This window comes from Vidua macroura, chromosome 2, assembly GCF_024509145.1.
Source record: "Vidua macroura isolate BioBank_ID:100142 chromosome 2, ASM2450914v1, whole genome shotgun sequence".
Taxonomy (NCBI): domain Eukaryota; kingdom Metazoa; phylum Chordata; class Aves; order Passeriformes; family Viduidae; genus Vidua; species Vidua macroura.
The window spans coordinates 95,409,753-95,432,078 of NC_071572.1; the positions used below are offsets into that span (position 1 = coordinate 95,409,753).

Here is a 22,326-nt window from a genome sequence, read left to right on the forward strand (position 1 = left end):
AATCAGATGTGTATTTTAAATGATGATTAATTAAGAAGCTGAGGGTGAAACGTGATAGACATAATATTGACTATCTTGTATTCTAGGAAAAAAAAAAGTACTATTTTTTAAAATGTAGCCTGGATTCAATTAAGTGCTGAAGGTGAGTAGCTCCCAAAAAATGGTGGAAGAAAATTAGATTCACCATTCTGGGTACAAATTTATTTTCTTTTTCATGACAGTTTAAAGTAGTATTTGGACCTTTTTATTATAAAATAATACTGCTTTTCCCAATTTAATTCATAATTCTTTCTTTTCAGTTTCCGCACTAGCAAAGGTGTTGGGTATTCTGCTCATTTTGTTGGCAACTGCTTAATAGTTACATCGTTGAAGTCAAAAGGCAAAGGTTTCCAGCACTGTGTGAAGTACGACTTTCAGCCACGCAAGGTAAGCAAAATGGTGTTTACAGTAAAGAGTAACACTGAAGATGTGCAGACAATGTGCTTCTGGGAGGAGGGCTAAAATCCCTTTAGTGCTGTAATGTTAATCATAGTTCCTCATTTATAAATAACTGCTCTGGTGTTCATGCAGAGTTACAGTTCAGAATCAACTGAAATGATCAATCAATTATTACAGAAATGTAATAATTTAAAGTGTAACACTTTATAAAGTCAGCTTGTTTTTCAAAACTACTGCTTAATTGGCTTTAAATAGAGAAGAATTGTGAGTATTTGTAAAATGGCTACATTTAATTACTTAAATATCTTCATTGTGTTTCTGAAAATTCTGTACTTGGTAACTGTTGCCAAGGTCTTGAAAAATTTTGCTGGCAATGCTAGAGTTTCATTATCTGATGCTGTATGATATAATGCTCTGAACTTTCTTCCATTTCAGTGCTGTTTTAGGATTTCTCATTTTTCGTAGTAAAACTTGATTACATCTCTAGATCATTTTAGTGTTTATTTCTACTCTATGCCTAGTAGTCCTAGGGGAACGATGATTTTGTGGCCTTCAATGTTGCAGTTAGTTGACTGAAGCATTGACTTTTCTGTATAGCAAGCATTATGTATTTGTCACTGATGTCAGTCTTGTGTATATTTTGCTATGAAGCCCATTTTTTTCATGGGCTTAGAATTTGTATATTGATTTTTTTTTTTTTTTTTTTGAGAAACCAATCTCTTAGGGAAGGAATGCCATTGTTCACACATCAACTTAATGTTCCCCTATTTCTCTTGGTGTGTATTTGTGGTTCAAAATCACCAATTCTAATTTTGTCATGTAGCTCTCAGGTCACTTGTGGTTTTTTTAAAACAAAGTAATGTATTTTTCTAGCATATCACTCGGGGTTGTATAAAGCCTTACAAACACATATCTGCCAAGTCTAGTGGACTGCATCAATTCTGTTTTTCACATTTTTCCAATTTTATAGCCAGAAATGTATTTTGATGACTGTTCAGTTTTCATTTAAAGTATCATCTGAATGTAGTAACAAATGTAATTGTTAACTTTTGTATTATGTTATTGTTGATCACCTCTTGGGATCTAGCCAATCTTTACTTGTTGGTGAAGAAGTAGTCTTTCATATTTTAGCAAGAAATGCTTTTGGTAATTTTTAATGCGAATGACTAGTTTTCTTTTTGCCAACTCTGGAAAATTTTATCTTTTGCTGTTGCTACTCGAAATAATTAATTCTGAAATACTGGTACCTGTGTATCTCATTATATGAATACCAGTTTCAAATCAAAATCTGCTGAAGTACATAAAAATGTAACTCCCACGTTAGTTTTACATATCCCAAAGTTCATGCTTCATACACTTTGGGTCATATGTTAGCTTTAGAAAGTATTCAAAATAAATATTGTAGAATATATTTTTGAGTTGTTTAATATATATTTTTCCATCATTAACTTGTGTTCATATGCATGTGTTAAAGTACATAATGCATATTGGAGGAAACAAAACCTATCAAATATAATTCCTGGCCCTAAGAAGTCAAAATTTATCCTGTTTAACATGTAAATTGATTTTCTTCATGTTGTTTAGGTATGACATTGATTTCACTGTACAAGATTTGGATGTGTAGATATATATTCAAAAAATGTGTACTCATTTATAAAGCAGCTAACTGTCCTAATGTTAATGAGAAGTATGATATTTTTTGCTATCAGATGTATCATGTTCCCTAGACATTTGCTTACAGACACAGGCATTTCAGCAATAGAATTTGTCAGAATAATGTGGTATGAAGGTTTTTAAAATTTTTTTGGTGAATCACAGTAAAGTAATAAATTCAAGTCATCTGGTCAAAAGCTTTATGTAGGCAGATCAGAGTTGCTCTGTTCATGTGAAGATCTTCCTGCTATGTCATATGATGCCATTCACAGTATAATATGTAATATTAATTTATAACTTTAGGTCTCAACTGGCGTATTTTATAATATTGTAAAAGCAAGCATTTATAAAAATATATGGAGAAATTTGGTTTTCACATACCCCAATAGAAAATGTGGGTGTGGTATAATAGCCTGACATCTTAACAGAGCTAAACTACCTTTGGCAGTGTTATGTTTAATACGTCTATACGGCTTTTTTGGGACTCCAAATTTATATTTTTGTGTAAGTAACCCCCAGTGGTTTTGCTCCCTTGAGTTTCAGCCTCAGCATCAATTCTTGTAAAACTGTAGCAGGAAAGCAGTGTAGTCAAGAGCAAACAGCTTTATTTTGTTTGTGTTTCTAATCCTGAACACCTATACTAACTGTAGCAGAGACAGAAATAAGTTCCACATCCTGGAAATATTTAGTGTGTGATGCCTTATCTCTCTGTGCTGTCCTATGGAGTAGAAATATAACTTAGTGACTTAGCAGTTGGTGACTAAGCTTGACAGGTTTCAGCAGTAAACAAAAAATGAATAGTGAAGGGTCTTTTAGTACAACCTAAAAAAGCTCTTGTTACAGCAGAGGGAGGCATGGCCTCTGTGCATTTTTGAGAAAATAATATGGGGAAGGAAACTGCAGGATGAATATGAAAGAAATTTGTATTGCTGACTTTGAATATTAGGCAAAAAAAGAGGATTTTTTCAACTAAAAGTTGAAGAAAAATTGTGTGTGAGATCATACAACTTGGGTTGATTCATTGTGTAGTAGGAAAGTGCTGCCTTTCCTTCTTAAAAAAAAGTGTTTGCTAGTGCTAGAGAAATTGCCTGAATGCAGAAATACAAAAGACTATGAGCAAATACACCATTAATCACAAAATCCAATAGACTGTTTCAAAGCTCCTTACAATGTACCTGAGCACAGATTAATAGCAATGTACAGACCACTGCAACTAAAATGAAGTTCTTTAGGAAGCTGAGGTTGAATCCAAATTGGTATGTTTTCAGAAATAGTTTTAAAGGCTTTTGAAAGAAAAATCGCAGACAGAAGAGTTATGTGTTTTGGGGGAGGCGGATTGAGGTTGACAGTGACTCACAAAAATTACTTTGTTCATGGTTCCTTGAAAATAGTTTCCATACATGACTTCAGAAGCCAAAGCTGGAGCAGTGCTTCTTTATTCCAGCATTGCCCAATAATTTTTTGCTTGAAAACACAAGCAATGAAATACTCTGAAGTATCATTGTATGATCAGCAGCATTTTTCTACCTTCTGCTAGTTGTATATTTAAGGGAGGGAAAAATGAAAAAATATTTTTTAATACCTGGAAACAGATGTGTAAAATGTGTTCTCATATCTATAGCTATTATAGACTTGTAACAGAATACAGCTTAATTTGATGACTACTGTAATGCTGATTGTCAAAATGTGTTTTGCTGCATGCTGCTTTGTTTGTAATTCTGTGCTTTGTCTAATTTTAAAATCAACAAGTGAAAACATGTACTTTTATTTTCTCTGACAGAGAGACAGAATTTTATATCAGTAGGTCCTGTATCTACTTATCCCAGCTCAGGAAGAGAGTTAAAAAGCCCCAAGGGTTGCAGAAGTTCTCTACTTTGGAAAAAAGGGACTTATCTAAACATGGAAATCAAAATATAATAATTGAAAAAAGATATCAAGAAATGGATGATGATGAAAATATCAATTATTATTCCAAATTATTAGAATACAAAGGGCTATTTTTAAGACAAGCTGACATTTTCACAGAGTCAATTAGATTGGAAGGGAATGTGTTGAGACCGTCTGGTCTCTCCCCCTGCTTGCAAAAGGGACTCCTAGATCAACTTGTTTTGGATTTTGTCCAGTTGTGTTTCAAATGTCTCTAAGCAAGAAGACTCCAGAGTTGTTCTTGAATTTATTTGTCATGGACATAATGATTCCTGTTAAACAAACTATGGGAAAGATCACCATAGTAGTTAATACCTGGAAACACTAAATTGTGATGTCTTCTCTGATTATTTAATGCATTTTTAATGATATGACAGTTGTCCAAAAATTGGTGGAATGGTAAAGAACAGAGGAAAAATATCAGAGCAAGCAATCTGGATGACATCTTAACCTCGGCTGTAAAACTTGCTATTGTGGTTTTTTTCTGATTATTTAATAATTTCTGGTAGACAGCTGTGATGCAAAGACAGAGTTTGTGTGATATGAATTTGTTAAGGTAAGAGCACATAGCTCTGGATTTCCTATCAAAACTCAGCTGTGTTTTTTTACAGAATAGGGTTGAAATTAAATTGCACTGTTAAATTGTATGTATACATTTTTGCCTCTAATCCCATAAAGGAATGAAGGTAGGTACATCATTACATTTAGGCATAGTTCTATTGACTGGACATGAAGTCCCAATGACTTGAATTTTTAATTTTACATGTTTGCAAGGACTCATGTTTTTGTGTAAGTTTATGAGATTGGTCACTCATTTTTTATGCCATTCATTGACTTTGCTTTATAGCACGAAATCTGCCCCTGTGTACTGATTTTTCATGTCTTTCCAGTGGTACATGATAAGCATCGTACACATCTACAACCGGTGGAGAAACAGTGAAATACGCTGTTACGTCAATGGTCAGCTGGTATCCTATGGTGACATGGCCTGGCACGTTAACACAAATGATGTAAGATTTTATTGGTTTTCCTTTCTCATCACTTTTCGTTTTAAGGTTAATTCAAAAAGAAAAAAAAAGTGTTACATTTTTTTCCCAAGATCCTTGTGAATTTTCTCTTTAAAATGTTTCTTTTATTCATTCTTATTCATCTACTTAATAAAATGTAATATTATTGACTTTTTGAGTTTGTGTATATGTGTTCTCTCTTTCTGTACCTTTGACTTTGGAAAGTTTGAGAGCCGGGACCTAATGAAGCAGCAACTATTGCTCTTTCTGGCTTAAAGTTCTGGCTGTGGAAGGCAGACAAAATTATGTTCTTGTGCTTTGCCTTCAGCTAAATCTGTGATAGAATTTCAGAGGTTCTTGATTCATCAACTTACTAAGCTTTTGTTATTTTTTATTTATAATATGGTTCTCATTTCTTTCTGACTACTACTAGGGATAAAGAAGCCTTAGGGAAATGAACTGTCTTTTACTAAATTCCAGAGGCAAAATAGGATTTGAAAAGGGAGAGCTTAAATATTACATGTTAATTAAAGTAAGAGCGCTCTGCCTTCCAAAGGTTCTGATTTCCATTCTTTGGGGTTTTTTTTTTGGTAACATTTTGACTTGCAAGAAAAGACAAGCCTTTCAGTTTTTGCAGAGCATGGTTTCTCCTTGGTAATATAAATATTTTCATGATAGGTGAAATGCGATGACTGAAAAGCCAGCTGAGGTCTCAGAGGATCTGGTCTGGATTTTTTGTTATTGTGTGGGGATCAGTAATCCTTAATGACAAATGCTTAGCAGGAGGAGCTGCTCCTTTTGTTTGTATTTTCTTCACTGTATTTTCCACTTTCTCATGCAACAAAAGTACAATCTTTTCTTAAGGTGAAATTGGTTTGCCAAGCTTTAGATATTTTGATTTAAGTCTTAAATATGTGCTAAGGTTTTTATTTTGTCCACTGGATAATAGTCTAAGCTATGAAAGACACTAGTTATCATTAGATCTCCATTTTTTAACAAAAATCTGTTCTGTCAATAGTAGGAAGTAGAATAGAAAAATAAGAAATTCAGAAAATCTGTATGAATGTAAGTGTATAAAATACATAAAAGGAAAAATAGGGGAGTGTGTACATAAGCTTCTTACTATTTTGCATTACCTAGGAAGAGAAGGTCTTGTTTTAACTATAACTTTCTTGTTTCATATAAAGTTTGACTTGTTAGAAGTATTCCCTTGAAAAGTCTTGAGCAATTATCCAGCTCATTTCTTAACATCTACCTTCATACCCTTACACTTGGATATAACTTTAGTCTCCTGAAAGATGTCAATAAAATACCTTACCATAATAATTTTGCGGGGAAAGAAAACACTATGTAAGTCAGGCAATCATTCTTCTTTCTTTACATCCTATGTTGTATAAGCATAAATATTTATGTAGTTTACACTGATTTAACAAGTACAAGTTGTGAAAACAGAAAGTGTCAGGTGCTGCATATTGTTGACTAAGTGCATCAGTCTTTTTTATGGATGAATATTGTAAGATAATCAAGATGTAATGTTAAAATTGCTAAATGTACTGATGACAAGATTTTTCATTTGCTCACTGTGTCAAATCTACCACTGAACAATATGCATTATGATTAAACATATTTTTAGACTAGTAAAACATTCATTACATTTAAATTATTGAGTTTAACATTAAGGAACTGAATTGAATATAATTTTTTTAAGCATAGGTTTTGTCTTGGTAGAGATTGTGAATTTATTTTATTTTTTTTTCCCAGACTGATTTTGCATTGCCATTCTCTAATATTTTTGTGAGGGCTTTTTCAGTATCTGAAATTTACCTCTTGTATCCAAGCAAGAGCTGTAGAAAACTTTAGTCTACCATTTTCATATGTAGCTTGGGAGACGCGAAAGTAAAGATAGAGGGGGGAAAACAGTGAAACTCTAAAAAAATGCTTATTTATTAATTTAATTTGAATTATTTTTCTTGTATTTCTTAGAATTCATTCTTATTTATACAAGGCCATGAATTCACTGGGTTCTTAACTATTTCTGTAATGTGGCCAGGCAGATATAGGATATTACATGATGTACTCATTATGGGTTCAGATCTGCATCCTTCACAAATATATGTTGAATTAAGAGATATGTTTTCATTTTATTGAGCCTCCATGTATTAAATATTTGCAGTGTGTTTCACCCAAATGTTAGAGGGAAGATACAAATTTATATGAAAAAGGGGAAGACATTATAAACATCTTTGTATTAGCTGTTTCTGTTTTGAATGCTGCTGATACTCTGTTTTCATAGAGCCATTTTGGGCTCCAAATTCATTACTACTTTTTAATGATATATAAAATCATAGCAGGGCCAATATTGATTGTTTTCATGTCCTATACAACATACCATGGCTAGTGATAAAGGACTCATTGAGCTTATGTTCCAAGGGGTAAATATAGCTGGGAATAATGGCAAAAAGTTGAAGTGACATGCATGGCAAGGTATAACTTATGTTTACAGATTGCTTGGCATCTGGAACAGAAGTGGATAAAATTACCAGGAAATAATGAGTTAGCCCTCCCCTCCAATTAAAATAAGTGGAAACACCTAATCAAGAATGAAGTGCCAGAAATAGGAAAGTGTAAACTGGGAAGAATGAAAAAAGAAAGAAAAGGAAATTACTGGAGGCTAACAAACTTAGAACTTAACTATAATTAGAACTCAGAATCTCTTGAGAGCTACAATAGTTGTTGTACAATTAATGGTCACTAGAGGAATCCAGGAAAATACCCTTATAATAGGCAGGAATGTAGTCTCAGAATATTTAAGTATCAACTAGGAAAAAGGTGGCATCAGTAGCTCAGACAATTTCCTCAAATAACCATTGAAAAGGGCAATTGCTCAACATTAATTGATGTAACACTTTCTGACAGTAATGGCACACTGTCATGAAAGCCTTCAAGGCTAAGCAAGACTCGAATAAAGTAACTGAAAATTTTTATAAAGTTTTGCCATTAGGTTTACCAGGAGTCAGAGGGGTCCGTTTAACTTGTCCTTTGCACTGTACATCCTGGATATGACTTTGTGAATCATTTTTAATGTAGGTTTTTTGCCAGAAGTTTTAAAGTTTTTTCAAAATTACTTAAAAGAATAGAAATTCCAAGGGGAAAAAATTAAAAGAAGTAAATCAAAGGAGGATAAGTAATAGACAAAATCCTGGATACTTCTTCCCTCACCTGTTCTTAAAGCTGAGCTCCAGATCTTTGTCTGTCCTTACATCTGAGTCCCCTTTTCCTTGTTAACAGCCTATCCACCTAGACCAGTTGCTGTAACAGTTCACTATATTTTATTTCATTCTCTAGACTGACAAAAGTTTTCCTTAAGGTAAAACTCAGCAGTTAAGTCAGATGAAAAAGCAAGTTTCCTAATGCCGGTTCTATTGGCGCAGCTCAAAAAGTGATGTCAGATCATTGTTTCCATTCAATAAAGCAGCTATGACTCAAGGAAGCTGAGAGAATAACCTTTAAAGATCCTTGAGTTTCTTCCTCTTGTCCTTTTGTGCTGCATCATGTTTTCTGGTTTCTTGGGTCTTTGTTCTAGATAGGTTTTTTGGAAGCGCCTGAAAAACTTTACCAAATCCTTGCAAAATAGCCACAAAAAATCACTTCTAATCTGAAATAATATGATGTGGACAGAGAGAAGGGCAGGGATAGTTAACAGCAGAAGGGAGGGATAGTTTTTGTAAGAAAGAATGGAAAATAACAACTCTCGTGTGTACTCTTATGTCTCTTCTGGAAGGCAGAAGAGGATTTAAGGTCAAATCAAATCATTATAGGCTGCAATCAGAGAGGGAAAATATGCAACAACTGCAAATTAGAAAAATCTGTATTTATTTCCTTTTTTCTTCTAGAGGTGTTCATCTCTATTGGCACAGCAGTCAAAGAAGAAGGCATTTCAGCATGTGTTCTTGTGTATTAGCAGTAGGAGTTCTGAGTACAATTACAAGAAGGTTCAAGCGCGTCATGTTCTAGAAGGCAATAGGAGGGATTATTTTGTACTTGAATGGACTATTCTCATTTTCTCTGTTGTATGTTGACCAATTAATAGAAAACAAATCCTAGCACCCAGTCGTATGGACCTCTAAAACAATTACTGCTACAAAATTCAAAATTAAGATGTTCACCAGAGGCTAGTAATAAAGGATTGATAATATTTTGTTTATGTCTCAATTTGTGGCTTTAGTAGCTGTGCATTAATATTATTTCATTATTGACTGCCTCTTTCTGATACAGAGCTACGATAAATGTTTTCTTGGATCTTCGGAGACTGCTGATGCAAATAGAGTGTTCTGTGGCCAACTTGGAGCAGTATATGTATTCACTGAAGCACTCAACCCAGCGCAGATTTTTGCAATACATCAGTTAGGACCTGGATATAAGGTAATACCAGATTTTAAGAAGCATAAATCTGCAAAAATAAAATGATTGAGAGATATAGTTGGAAGAAATGTGAAGCATGTGAATATTCCTCCTAGAATCATGTAGATTTTTTTCATGTGATTTACTTTCAGCAGCATGACTACCTTAATTTTCTACCATTTTTGAAAGATGAAAGTTTTGTTTAAAGCATAGCTGAAATATATTTGTATAGGAAATTAATTACTTTGGGTCATAATCAGATTAGAGAAATTTTGTATTTGGTGCACTGAATACCAGAGAAATAACTTTCTTCTCTACTGTTTGTATTTAAAAACGTGAATTAAGGCAGATTAACATTCAACGAGGCATAATAAAACAATTCTGTTCAAATGCATGGTTTCAGACAGTCCTGTTAAGGTAAAAGTTGAGCTTTTTACTCATGCTTTGTCACTGATATTGAGGGGAGAGATTGGATAAATTAATGGCACGTGCGTAAACTTAGATCTCTACTCTTGGAATGGGCGTGTGTTGTATTATTTCATTGAGAAAAACAACACAGATACTTCACAGAAATCTGCAGAAACTCCTTTGTATATAATACTTGAAAATTAATCTAACACTAGGTAAAGAATAATGAATTTCAGTTTATACTATCAGATATTTCCAAGTTTTATTTTTTCTAATTTTTGGTTTCATCCAAAGAAGACTTTCAGTTTTTCAATACATATCACATACTCTGAAAATAAAAACTTGTAAAGGTCATAAGTAAAAATCAACATTTAGATTCTAATAGTATTAATTTTGTGTATAGAAAATGCATACTCTTAATAACTTGATTTTAGCTAGCACTTGAATGACAGAGGCAGTTGGAAATATCTTTTGTGGTATGTAACTATGTAGTGTAAATAACCATATATATATCAGGATTACTTGGAGAAGAAGAAGTCTATTGCATATAGGTGATGGTTAAAATCCTGCCTTGAAACTAAAAATATTAAGTCAGTTAAGAAAAGTCCGTCGCCTGTGCAAACAAGGAGTATTTTATTCCAAACTTTTTACGGTATTTTGTTTAGACAAATATTTCTGCAAATATTATTTAGTCACACAAAATAAATTAATGTAGCCTTATATTTCTTAATAATAAATGTAGTAAACATTTATGAATTTATTAAATTACTGAATTCCAGTATGCAGAAACATACTGGAGTGATATCAAACAGGAATAAGGCTGTCATGTGTTTCAAGAAGTGCAAATTATTATGTAATGTTTTTTGATTGTTGAAGGGGTGGATAAGGATATGAGCTTTCATGTTAAATGACATTGCCAATAGTTACTGCACTAACCTTATTACAGTTGTCAAATTGCCCCACTTGATTCATAGGCTTCCCTTAAATTACATTTCTGCATACCTGTAGCTTCTTAGTGATTTTTTTTTAAATGTCATATATATTTAATATTTTGGGGAAATTCTTCTTTCGTGTGTCATGGTTTTGAATTTGGGTTGTGTACACATAACACATAATGCCCTCTTGCTCTCTGAAGGAATTTTCTTCCTTGTCTAAATATCTTGAAGTATATTTTACTATTAAATACCAGATAAAAAGAACAGGCTCCCAGAGCAGTACCCTAGAAATAACATTCATTTCTTTGACTTTCTTTTTCCCCTGAAAAATAAGACAAAACATAAGACTTTTTTTTACCTTTTTCCAGCACAAGATCTGCTCACAACCAAAAAAGGAGCCCTGTCTTGTAGTTTAGAGATTTCAGGACACCAACTGTAGCATTCAGTCAAAGCCTGCCTGTTTCATATCTCATTTAAGGTTATTTCTGTAAATACTTCCAAATTCTGTGCTGGTGCAAAGGTCCACCAGTTCAGAATACTTCAGTATGGGATTCAATAGTCTAAGGGAGCCTCAACTGACATAGAGCTTGTGTTCCTGAACATTAGAGATCATGTTCTCACTCTTACACAACTTGCTGATGCAAACTGGCCTTTCAGAAACTTTTCTTAAGTAGTTCACTGCATTTCTTGTTCATTCCAATTGTTAGTACTGTTAGCCAATGGGGAGAGTCAAGAGTTCAACTCCTCCTAAAAAGACCCTAGATGAATTGTGCCAAACTTTTCTGCCAAAGAAGGATTATTCAAATAAATCAAAATAAATAAATTCATTCAAAATAGTTGAGATTTTTTTGAAAATGTCTTCATACAGATATTTTTTCCTTCCTATGACAGTATATGGTGGTTCCTTTGATTTAAAATTCATACTTTGGTCCATTATATCTGAGAATCTGATTCTTTAGGAGAAGTGACCATTCCTCTGCCTACTTTGCTCATGAGAGACTGATTTTGCTTCTCATTCAGCTGCCCTCACAATCATTCATAATGCCTCTAGTCTACCATGACTGCCATGAAAACCATCTGGAAAACAGAGAAATCTGCATAATATACCAGCATACAGGACAGTTCACACATATCTGTTCATATACATAGTAAATAATGTTGTGAATGACACGAAAGCCACAAAGTTCAGGACAAGTGAGAGCTTGATCTACAGATAAAAATGCATCTGTTGCACCTTGTCCCAGTCCTGTTCTGTGGTGCAGGTAGAAGCAACAGATTTTAGGATTGACTGGAGAAGTCATTAAAATAAGTCTTACTTATATGTGTATCAAATAGTTGCATATTTGTGTATAATGTTCATATTATTCATTGCACATGACATTCTTGTACAGAGTGTAGTAACATAGAAACAGTTCATAGTCCTTCCATGCTGATCTTGCTCAGCATGCTCTTATGAGTGCATGTGGTTATAACCAGCGTGCCCTAATAATAAAATTTGTTAAGCAAATGGATTTTTTAGTTTGAAATACTACATTTTCACTTGTAGCAAATGGCTTCTTTTAAAAAGAAGAGGTTACATTGTGTGAGTAGCAATAATGAGAAACTGACACTCTTAGTAGATATTGCAAAGAAATTACTCATAATCAAATTTTTAAGGGGAAGAGCGTCAAATACACTGGCAATAGAACCATGTGATTTGTCTCTTCCCCATTAAGTCTTCCCAAATTAATCCATAATGTATCTTGAAATTTGAAACTATGTTTAGTAGAAATATATTACGATTCAATATTTGCATTCCCAGGTTTTATCTGTAATAAGGCGCACTCATTTTGAGCCTTGCCATTGCTGAACAGGACTATTACCTAGTCTGTGGACCCTTTCAGTTGTTGGAGATTGAAAAAAGAAAAAGGAAATGAGAGCAGCATCCTTGTTCTCACTGTGCTTTCCCTGCTGCCCATCCTTGTTCCCAGGCAGCAAAGAGAGGAGAGCCTGTCTGTGCTGGGATCCCGAGGGGCTGATAAACAGTGGAGGGACAGGGGAGGTAATGTGAGAGGAAGAGACGCATCTGATACCAGTGTTTGGTGCTGTTTATAAAAGGATGTTTCTCAAAGCTCTGTTCTAATCTGTGCCACTCCTCCTAACCCTCCCACAGGCATTTCAAAGCAAGTTATCAGATTATTCCATATGCTGCTTCTGAGTTTGTTTTTGATCAGTGCTGCAATACCAATCATTTTGTCACATAAGGTTGGAGTAAGAATATACTCCTTCATGAATACAGACACAAAATAGCACCAAAAGTTCAAATTTGCTTAAACCAATTATATAGGACAAGAAAATATTTTATGTATGATTGCTGAACCTACAGGGACAAAATGTAGTGAATAGTAAATCAAAGAGCTGCAGTCTTGCTACCAAAGGAAGTGGGAGAGCTGCTGGTGATCAAGCAGAGATTCTTTTATTGGAGAATTCAGTACTGAAGTAATTCTCATTCTCTCTGTTTCTTCCTATTCCTGTAGGAGCAACAAGCATACTTTATATGGATCCTCTATATGTATTTGTACCTTATATAGAATATGTTAAATCCATGGCTCTTTGTTTTGGTTTTGATGACCTCACACTGCTTGTGCCAGACCTCAGAGTTGCATATACACAACAGCCTCTACTACCCTCCTGTGGATGCATTTTCCCATGTCCCCAGTACAGTATGCATATCCTGAATTTTTTTTTTCTTTTTGTGGATCAATGCTAGTAATAAAGAAATAGCATATATCAGATTTTTTAGCTTCTCTTTACATTCTGTTACAATAATCTTTTAGATGAGGAGACCAGAATTTCCATTTTATGATCACTTTTGTTAGGCTTTGATGGCAGAATATTCCTTTAATTCTCGTTTTTTCTGAAAAAAAAGTGTGAGGCAGTATTATGCTGATTCATAACTTATTTGTGTCTGACTTTCAAATAGTGATGTCAAATTATTGCAGCATATTAAACACTGACAAGGAAGAGGTAAAATAATGTAAAAATCTGTGTATAAAATTTATTTAACTTAAGCAGTTTAGAACATTGCAAAATTTCATGGTAATGGAATGGTAAGATTTTGTGTTGAAACACTTCAACTTATTTAAACAGCAAAGTTATGAAAAACTGTATAGTGGAAAAACCTTATGAGTTTTGGAGTCTGAAAAAGCTGAGAGGCATGAAACATTTTCAGGGTAATAAGTGTTTTCATGTGGTAAAACATTAAAATACAGTACAAGCATCATGTAGATGTCTTTGGAAATCAGTGAAATTGTTAAATTGTTTTTCCTCTGCAGAAAGTGTGCGCATATTTCTATGTATAGTTAAAATGCCCTCTGGAGTGAAATACATGTCACCTTCCTCAGGACAAATCTGTAATCTGTAGCAGTCATTTCCTGATAAGTGAAATGTAGGCAGCCATATCAACAGAGAGCCAGCTCTCAAGTTCTAAGCATAATATTCTTTCTTTGGGAATTTCTACTTCAGTTAGTAGTGTAGCAAAATAGGAACACATTTTTATATTAAAACATTTAGTCCTGAGCACTGAATACTCACAGCGTGTTATATTGGTGTTTTTTACTTCAGATTTGTTGTAGTCTGATCCTTTGGGCTGAATGAATATCACCTATTGCAGGATATTTGAGTTTTAGCCTGAAAGAAGTCTCTTTGGCTCTGAACAGCTTTGCAGTATGAACAGAGTAATAAGTGGGGACTGCTGGGAGTTTCCCTACAGAACAGACTCCCAACCCAAGTGCAAATCACAGAATCACAGAGTGGTTGAAGATGTAGGATGCAACTGGAAGCTGGAGGTCCTCTGGTCCTCCCTGCTCCAAATGAGTCACCTAGATCCAGTTGCCCAGTACTGTCTCCTGACAGTTTTTTAATAAGTCCTAATACAGAGACTCTATCACCTTGCTGGGCAGCTTCACAGTGAAAAAGTGTTTTCTGATGTTCAGAGGGAGCCATCTTTGTTCCAGTTTGTCTCGTATGTTTTCAGCATTGCAACCTCCCTTCTGCCAGACATCACCAAGGTTGGGACAGATGTGCTCCAAGGGTTCTCCAGCAGCTCCAGTCAGGTGGCCAGTTTTCTCAGCTTCTGGCCCACATACAAAGGGGTACTAGTCAGCAGACCTTATATCACTGTGTCAGTCACTTGAGTAGATGCGCTTTCCCATTGTTTGGCTGTAATCAAAATAATTTTTTTCAGGGTTTCCAGCAGCCCTGAGAACTCTGGGGTTTATGGGGTTACATCAACGGTAGGAACCTATAATTTGTTTGGAAAGAGAAGCTGATAGCTTATAAGTTGCCTGTTTTAACATGGATAACAAAAACCCTAGTGCTGGTACTTTCAATAGTTTCATTGACAGAGGATTTCACAATGCGGGGGAAAGGGGATATTTGATAGGACCAAAGGGTGATCACTATATGCAGTGAAAGCAAGGGAAATGATTCATGTATAATCTCAGAAATAAATTATTTTAAACTCAGTAAATATTTTAGCAATAACATGATATATATATATATATATACACACATACACACACATGTATATTTGTATCTTCATTTACAATAAAATGGTGGTAATTTCTACCAAATTTGCTTTCCTTGTATCAGTACAGCACTGTACTGTGTTACTGCTAGTTGTCTTTTTGCCACTGTTAAATGATTGTTATATGCCAAGTAAATCTGACAATGCTTTGCAGAAAGAAATCTATCTTCTTGTGCTTTATTGATATATCAGTGTTGCCAAAAAACTTCATTTTAGATCAGATATGAATCGTGATATGTTTAAAAATAACAAAATTATTTAGTCTTCCTTGGAAAAGCTCTGAATTTGATAATAATTAATGTGAAATGTGGCATTTATGATTTATTTTGAATTTTATTGTAAGTGGCTTGTTTGTATATACTCCTGACTGTTAATGAAGCATGGTTTTTAATGTTGTTCAAGAATAACTATTCCTTTAATCAACATGGTATAGCATTTTATATTCTAAGTGAGTTGTATAAACTAAAATGCAACACATTTAATTTTTTCTTTATTTTTAATGTGTTTTATGCTTAAATTTTATTTAAATATATTTATGCTTGGTTAATGTGTGGTTTTTTAAAGATAATTAATTCTGAAACTTGTAAACACTGATGCTGAAAGGAGAGATAATACATAAAATACCAAATAATGTATTGACACATTGATGTGGTGTAGAGTAGATAGAAACAAATCTATCTCATTGTTCAGTAGCATTAGACTACTAGTAAATACAAGCAAAGTTTAGTAGTTTATTTATTCCCTCTCAACTCTAATGTTGTTTTTTTCACATTTTGTGGCAAGGAATTTGTCTAAATTCATTACTTTGTAAAACTTTTGGTTTTTTTTCAGAGCACATTCAAATTCAAATCCGAGAGTGACATTCATCTGGCTGAGCACCATAAACAAGTGCTGTATGATGGGAAACTCGCGAGCAGCATCGCTTTTACCTATAACGCGAAGGCCACTGATGCTCAGTTATGCCTTGAATCCTCACCAAAGGAGAATCCTTCAATTTTTGTACACTCCCCCCATGCTCTCATGCTTCAGGTTGGTGCTGCTAAGTTGATGTTCTGCGGTTATTGTTGGCTGAACATCACACAGAGGGTTTGTCTGCTAGTGAACAGAGATTGCTCTTTTGTGCTCTGTCAGCTCTTAATACAACTTTCACTTGAACTGTTCTTCCTTTGAAGTACTGTTAAAGTACTTCAAAATTATATTTTTAACTGTCCTTTAAAATTGAGATTAATTGTGGTTTTTCCTTTATTTTATGTCTTTAGGATGTGAAAGCTATTGTAACCCACTCCATTCACAGTGCAATTCATTCCATTGGAGGGATCCAGGTTCTTTTTCCTCTCTTTGCCCAGTTAGACAATCGACAGCTGCACGACAGTCAGGTGGAAACAACAGTTTGGTAAGCATCTTTTAACCAAGATTGAAACTAAATTAAGCTTACAAAATTTTTCCTCTTTTTTGTGGGCATATTCTCTATTTTTTTCTACATTTTACCCTTGTTTCTTTTAAAAAATTATTATTTTTTTAAAAAGTAGTTTACTGTACAAAACTCATATGATTAAATAATGAATTCAAATCACTCTAGAGTCTTTAAGAGTAGTTTTATGACAGTTCATCCAGCTTCTGAAAGAACTCAAAATGTTTTAACTTGAGAGTGCAATGTTGTTTACTTTCTCAAAGTCTGTGTCATTTGAATTCATGTTTCATAGCATTCAAAAATTAACATGTGGTCAGAAAGTCATAGAGGTGTAACCAGGCATTTTGTGACCATATTACAATTGCAATAGTGACTGGGGACGTGCCAAGAGAACTTTAAACTGGGACCCATTAAGTTTCTCCTCTGCTACTATGGAAGACACCTCTAAGTTGAAAAGTCTTCACAGATGTTAAAAACCAGACGTTGAAAAGCGCTACCTAGGAGTCTGTTAATACACGTGCCGACTTAGAATCATAGACTCCTTTAGGAAAAGACCTCTGAGATCATGGAGTCCAGCCATTAACCTAGGACTGCAAAGTCCATCACTAAACCTCATACCTAAATGCCACATCTGCATGTCTTCTAAATATGTCCAGGCATGGTGACTTCTTTCTCAGAATTAGCTCAGCTATGATTGTTTTTGAAAAGATCTCTTGCCATGTGCTTGTTACGGCAGGCGCCTGTCAGGCAGCACAGGATAGCTAAACTTCTCCAGAAAAATGTTTGGCCTAAATCTTTGAGGGTAACAAATCTGAAAGGATAATGCTGAACAACTGGTATGGTGTTTCCCTGGAGGATTATTTGTAACCAAAGCCTGCTAGAAAACAGTGTTTAGGGACAAGATAAGCTGGCTTTTCTATTTGAATTAGGTGACAAAACAGGTACATAATTCCAAGCACATGGCTTATTTTCCTGCTTATAATATTCTTCTATTAATTATTCTGGATGTTTCTTATTGCATTTGATAGTTCAGTTAAAAAATAGTTAACTGAAAAAACAATTAGTACTAAAATTGCCAACAAATTTGGAAGACAGAAAAGCAGATTGTGTATTGGTTACTGTGGAATATTTATTTTTTTAAGTCTCTTTTGCAGGATGCACTTTGCATTGAAGCATTGTAAAGTATGGGAAATAGAAAAAGAAATGCTTGGTTTGACATAATCTTGGAAAAAAAAAATCACTGTATTTTTTTTATTTACTGGCAAAGCAGAAGACTGAAATGCTTTATTCTAGTTTAAGGAAGGTTATGTGTGTATGTGTCCCCATGTAGGAATAAAATATATGTTAAATTCATTAATGAGCTGAATCTGTAATAGATGACAAACCAATAACTAGATCTGTTTAAAAATGAAGAAGTAATGTAATGTAAGTTTTAGAAGTTGAGATAAAGCCTAATTCTTCCCAAGTGTGTGGTCTACCCAGCGAGTGAAAACATTCATAATGTTTAATTGAAAATGAACAGAATATTTCTGGAGTTAGTTGAACTGTGAGTAGAAAAAATTTGTTTTTGAATAAATCAATGCATTTCTTCTATAATTAGATTATATTCTGAAAAGAGATCTGCAATTCATTGTGCTATATGATTGTACAAATGCATAATACAAGAGGATGTGATCCTAACTCAAGAACATATTGAAGAAGTGTTTAAGCAAATGGCTGCTTGATGAGATGTAATTTATATGTTTATAGGTTTTGGTGACTGTGCATTATTTTCTTATATGTTATTTAGTAGGATATAAGTTTCAAAAAAAATAATGCTGGAAATGAACAAGGAAGTAGGCAAGTAAAAGAATGAAATATTTTTTGGGGTCAAAGAAAGGCACTAATGGGGAAAGAATGCTAAACATGAAAAGGATCATTTGAGGAGTGGAATAAGGGAAGTGGTGCATTTAATGAGTCCTTTCCTTGTTCTCTCTTATTTATTAGATTGTCTCTCTTTATGTATCTGATGCTGAGTTATACCTGTCTTACCTATAAATGTGTAACAGCAACAGAGGACTTTCCCAGTTCTCTACTTCCTTTCTGACTCCTTCTCACCTCTTTCTCTCCTGCAAATATCAAACTCTGTTTAAAAAGCTCAGAGTTTTCAATTATTTGATTTTTTGTTCGGATTTTTTTAACATTAGAAGGGCTTTATTAACAGAACCCAAAATCTTATCATCTAAACATAAAAAAAATAATTATTAAAATTTTCTATATTTCATAAGTAAGATAGGTATAACGAAGCATCTACTTTTAAAGATTTATAGTTTGATAAGAAATAGGCAGGTTTCCTATCAATTTCTACAGAAACAACCCAGCTTGACTGGAGTTAGTTTGATGTATTGACTTTATTTTTTAGCTTAATATGAAAAATCTGTGAGTTTCCGATAATATTTATTAATGTCTTCAGTTTAATTGAATTTATCTAAAAGATCATGGCAGCAAATAAGATGAATGCTGTGTGGTATGCTACCCTCCTAACCTGTCCTCTCATCCTGTCTTTCAATAATTTTCTTGTCATAGCTGGCACAGGTATTTAAATTTGAGAGTAGGTCTGGAAGTAATCCTTCCTGAGCTTTTTGCATTTGCCTTTGTGCCTGTCATGGAAAGCCAAGGTCCCAGTCTATTGCTACCTCCACTGTAAAATTCAGAATTTGCATTGTTGAGTGCTGGTAACCCTCTCCCTCTCTGTTTTGAAGGGAAGAATGCTGGATATTGCTCCCAAAATTTCACATCAGTAGTGTGACCTAGCTATGCTCAGATAAAATCAGTTACTTGAATTTTCCCAGACTGTGATAGCCGGAATGTGATTTGCCAAATCTGTCTGCCTAGACAAGGGTTTATAATGAAAATCCAACCACTTCATCATGTTGTAGAAATCTGTTGTAAACTCCTGAACTGCTGTACCTCTGCATACTCCAGAAGATCCAGGGACTATTAAGGGTGGCTAATTCACTACTGGAGTCTGTGTCACAAAATGTTTTGCTGGTAAGAAGAGGTGACTTGCCTCTCTGGTTCTCTCACACAACACCTGACTATTCAGCTGAGTCATGTTTTTGAATGATACCTGATTAGTAGTCTTATTAGCTTCATCACATATTATGAGAAAACAATTGAAAAGGCATAAGAAAGAAATCACTCCCCCTTTCTCTTCAACAAGCTTACAGAAAGAAAAAAGCACATTTAAACTGGAAGCTAAGGAAGCACTTTAGAGAGCTGCCATAGCTGTAGCTCATGGAAACATTAATTGGTGGTATATAATTTTCCTTAATACTACTTTATCTGTTTATGCTATGATTAATTTTCTATAGTTATCATACTAACCACCTGTGATGGAGTTATTCATACAATCTTTTTGTATTACTTTGGAGAAGCTGAAAATACAAATAAAGGATTTTTATCTTTTATAAAGGATTCTTTCCCAAAGAAATTCAGACAAAACAAATTCCTGTATTATTCTCTTTTATATAGACTCTTCAAGTTAAATTGTCTGTAATTAATAATCATACTCATATCAACAAAGCAACATGCCTACCTTAGTTTGCCTTTTGTAAAGGTAATTTGTAGAGATAACTTTGTAATACATGATCCAAGATGAAACTTATATTAAGACAAATCTGACAGAGATAATTATCATGGGAATGACGAGTCTAGAGAAACTGATCTGTGTAGTGGTTTAAAAATAAAATTGAATAAAAGAACTGCAACAACAACAAAACAAACAAAAAGCCAAGGCAAATTTCACTTTTATCCTAAGGGTGCAAATTCCTGACTTCTAAGGTACTTCTAAACAGAATAATAACCATTGGAGGTACTGCATCATCATGCTTTGGTCCATCACCTTTTTTTTCTCCTGCTTCTTAATAACAGAAAACTACTGGATTGTTTTTCCCAGAAATTAAGTATATTTTCAGTAATTATCATAGTTCTCTGATTTAATGTTGGTTGATATATATAGTTTCATTTTCTATCTGTATCTTGGCTCCACTGCAGACAAACTGATGTGTTCTAGGAAGGGCACCCCTTTATATCTAGGGGTGTTGTAGGAAAGAATGGAGAGCAATTTTATGTCACAGTGCACAGAATTTTGCAAGTTTAATGTGTAATGTCAATTACTGTGTAGCAATCTGATGCATGTTAGTTCCTGGTAAGTTTGTTAAATTCCGTTTGTAAAATTGTTCAACTTAGTCTTCTCATCAATGCTATTTTCCCTCTGTCAAAAACAACCTTTTTAAAAGAATGATTTTGGCAACCTGTTTCTGCTGATAAATATTTTCATATTTCAAATCTTCAGGTTTAATTTGTGTTCAGCTGCCAAGGTGAATAAATAAATTGAGTACCCCTAGAAATTGTTAACAAAGTTCTAAATACAGTCCTCCAAATTAGGCAGATTAAATTAATAGAATGCAATATTGAGGGGAAAAATACATTACTTCAGTATGGATGTTTTATATCTAGATACACATTTCCTTGAGGTCAGTCTGACAATGTGGGGAAAGAGTTTTGAAAAGGCTGGGAAAGTTTATCTGAGAATTCAAGCAGATCAGATGCTCTCTGGCATAATATGTAAGGCAAAAAACATTACATGTGAAACCAGTGTTGTGTGCAACAGCTGTTACCTAGTGTACTTTCATTCCCACCTCCTCCTCCAAAAAGGAATTTTCACCTAAAAGAAGTCTAAGCAACCTCTCTGAGGGAAAAAGTCCACAAAATAAAACCCAAGTCATAAATACCTTACAATTCCTCACCCCCTTCCCAAAAAGAAAACCCCAAAAATAAGCCCTAACCCCACAGAGAGCATGTAGTCTGTTTTCTGCCTATCTCTGATCATCTTCAGGTAGTAATACCTTCCGTTCTGTACATGCAGTGAGAATTTTAAAAACTTCTGGTTTGATTTTATAGTTCTTCTATGAGTTAAAATATTACAGATCTTTTACTTACTTAATTTCCTGCATAATAATGGTGGCAAAGTGCTAGTTATATTCAATTATTATGTTAATTTTTATCAATACTGTGATTCTGGACAGTATTAATCTCAAATGTCATTGCACCTCTATGTGCCTGCCAGATGGTTCTCCTTAACTGCTGCATTTTCTGGTACTTGGACTTTTTTAATGTGCTTGAAGGTGTAATGTTGTATTCATGTGTGCTGTCCCAAGATTTTAATTACTATATACTGCAGTCAACTCTATTATTTATGGTGGCAATCTTGGATAATGCAGAAGGATTAGAAGTTAGAGTTACTGCCTGCAGACCTGCGCTGACTCTGCAGAGCTGGATTGAGGTATCTTTATATGTCTGGATCAATAGATGTTAAAAGCCATTTTGGAATTAGGTGAAAGTTTAGCTCATTCACAAAGGCATTGGCTAAATTAATACATTTTCCTTAAACTAGAGACACTGGCATCACTGCAGTAGCAGCTAAGGCAGCACTGTGCAGAGATAATGTGGACAGGCAGGATTAATTAGTTCAGCCATAGCCACCATAAAGATGGTTGATATCTAAAAAGTGATATTTAGGCACTGGCTACATGTGAA

At 34.2% G+C, this 22,326-nt stretch overlaps 1 protein-coding gene across 2 annotated transcripts in view; it reads left to right on the forward strand.

Moving 5' to 3' along the window:
- The window catches only part of NBEA (neurobeachin), a 457,382-nt gene that overhangs the window by 97,279 nt on the left and 337,777 nt on the right, over positions 1-22,326 (forward strand). For both annotated transcript variants that reach the window (XM_054003372.1, XM_054003379.1), the window contains exons 6-10: positions 300-426; positions 4,908-5,027; positions 9,300-9,446; positions 16,167-16,364; positions 16,595-16,728. In XM_054003372.1, the coding sequence (XP_053859347.1) occupies positions 300-426; positions 4,908-5,027; positions 9,300-9,446; positions 16,167-16,364; positions 16,595-16,728 (726 nt within the window). The remainder of the gene's footprint in view (positions 1-299; positions 427-4,907; positions 5,028-9,299; positions 9,447-16,166; positions 16,365-16,594; positions 16,729-22,326) is intronic.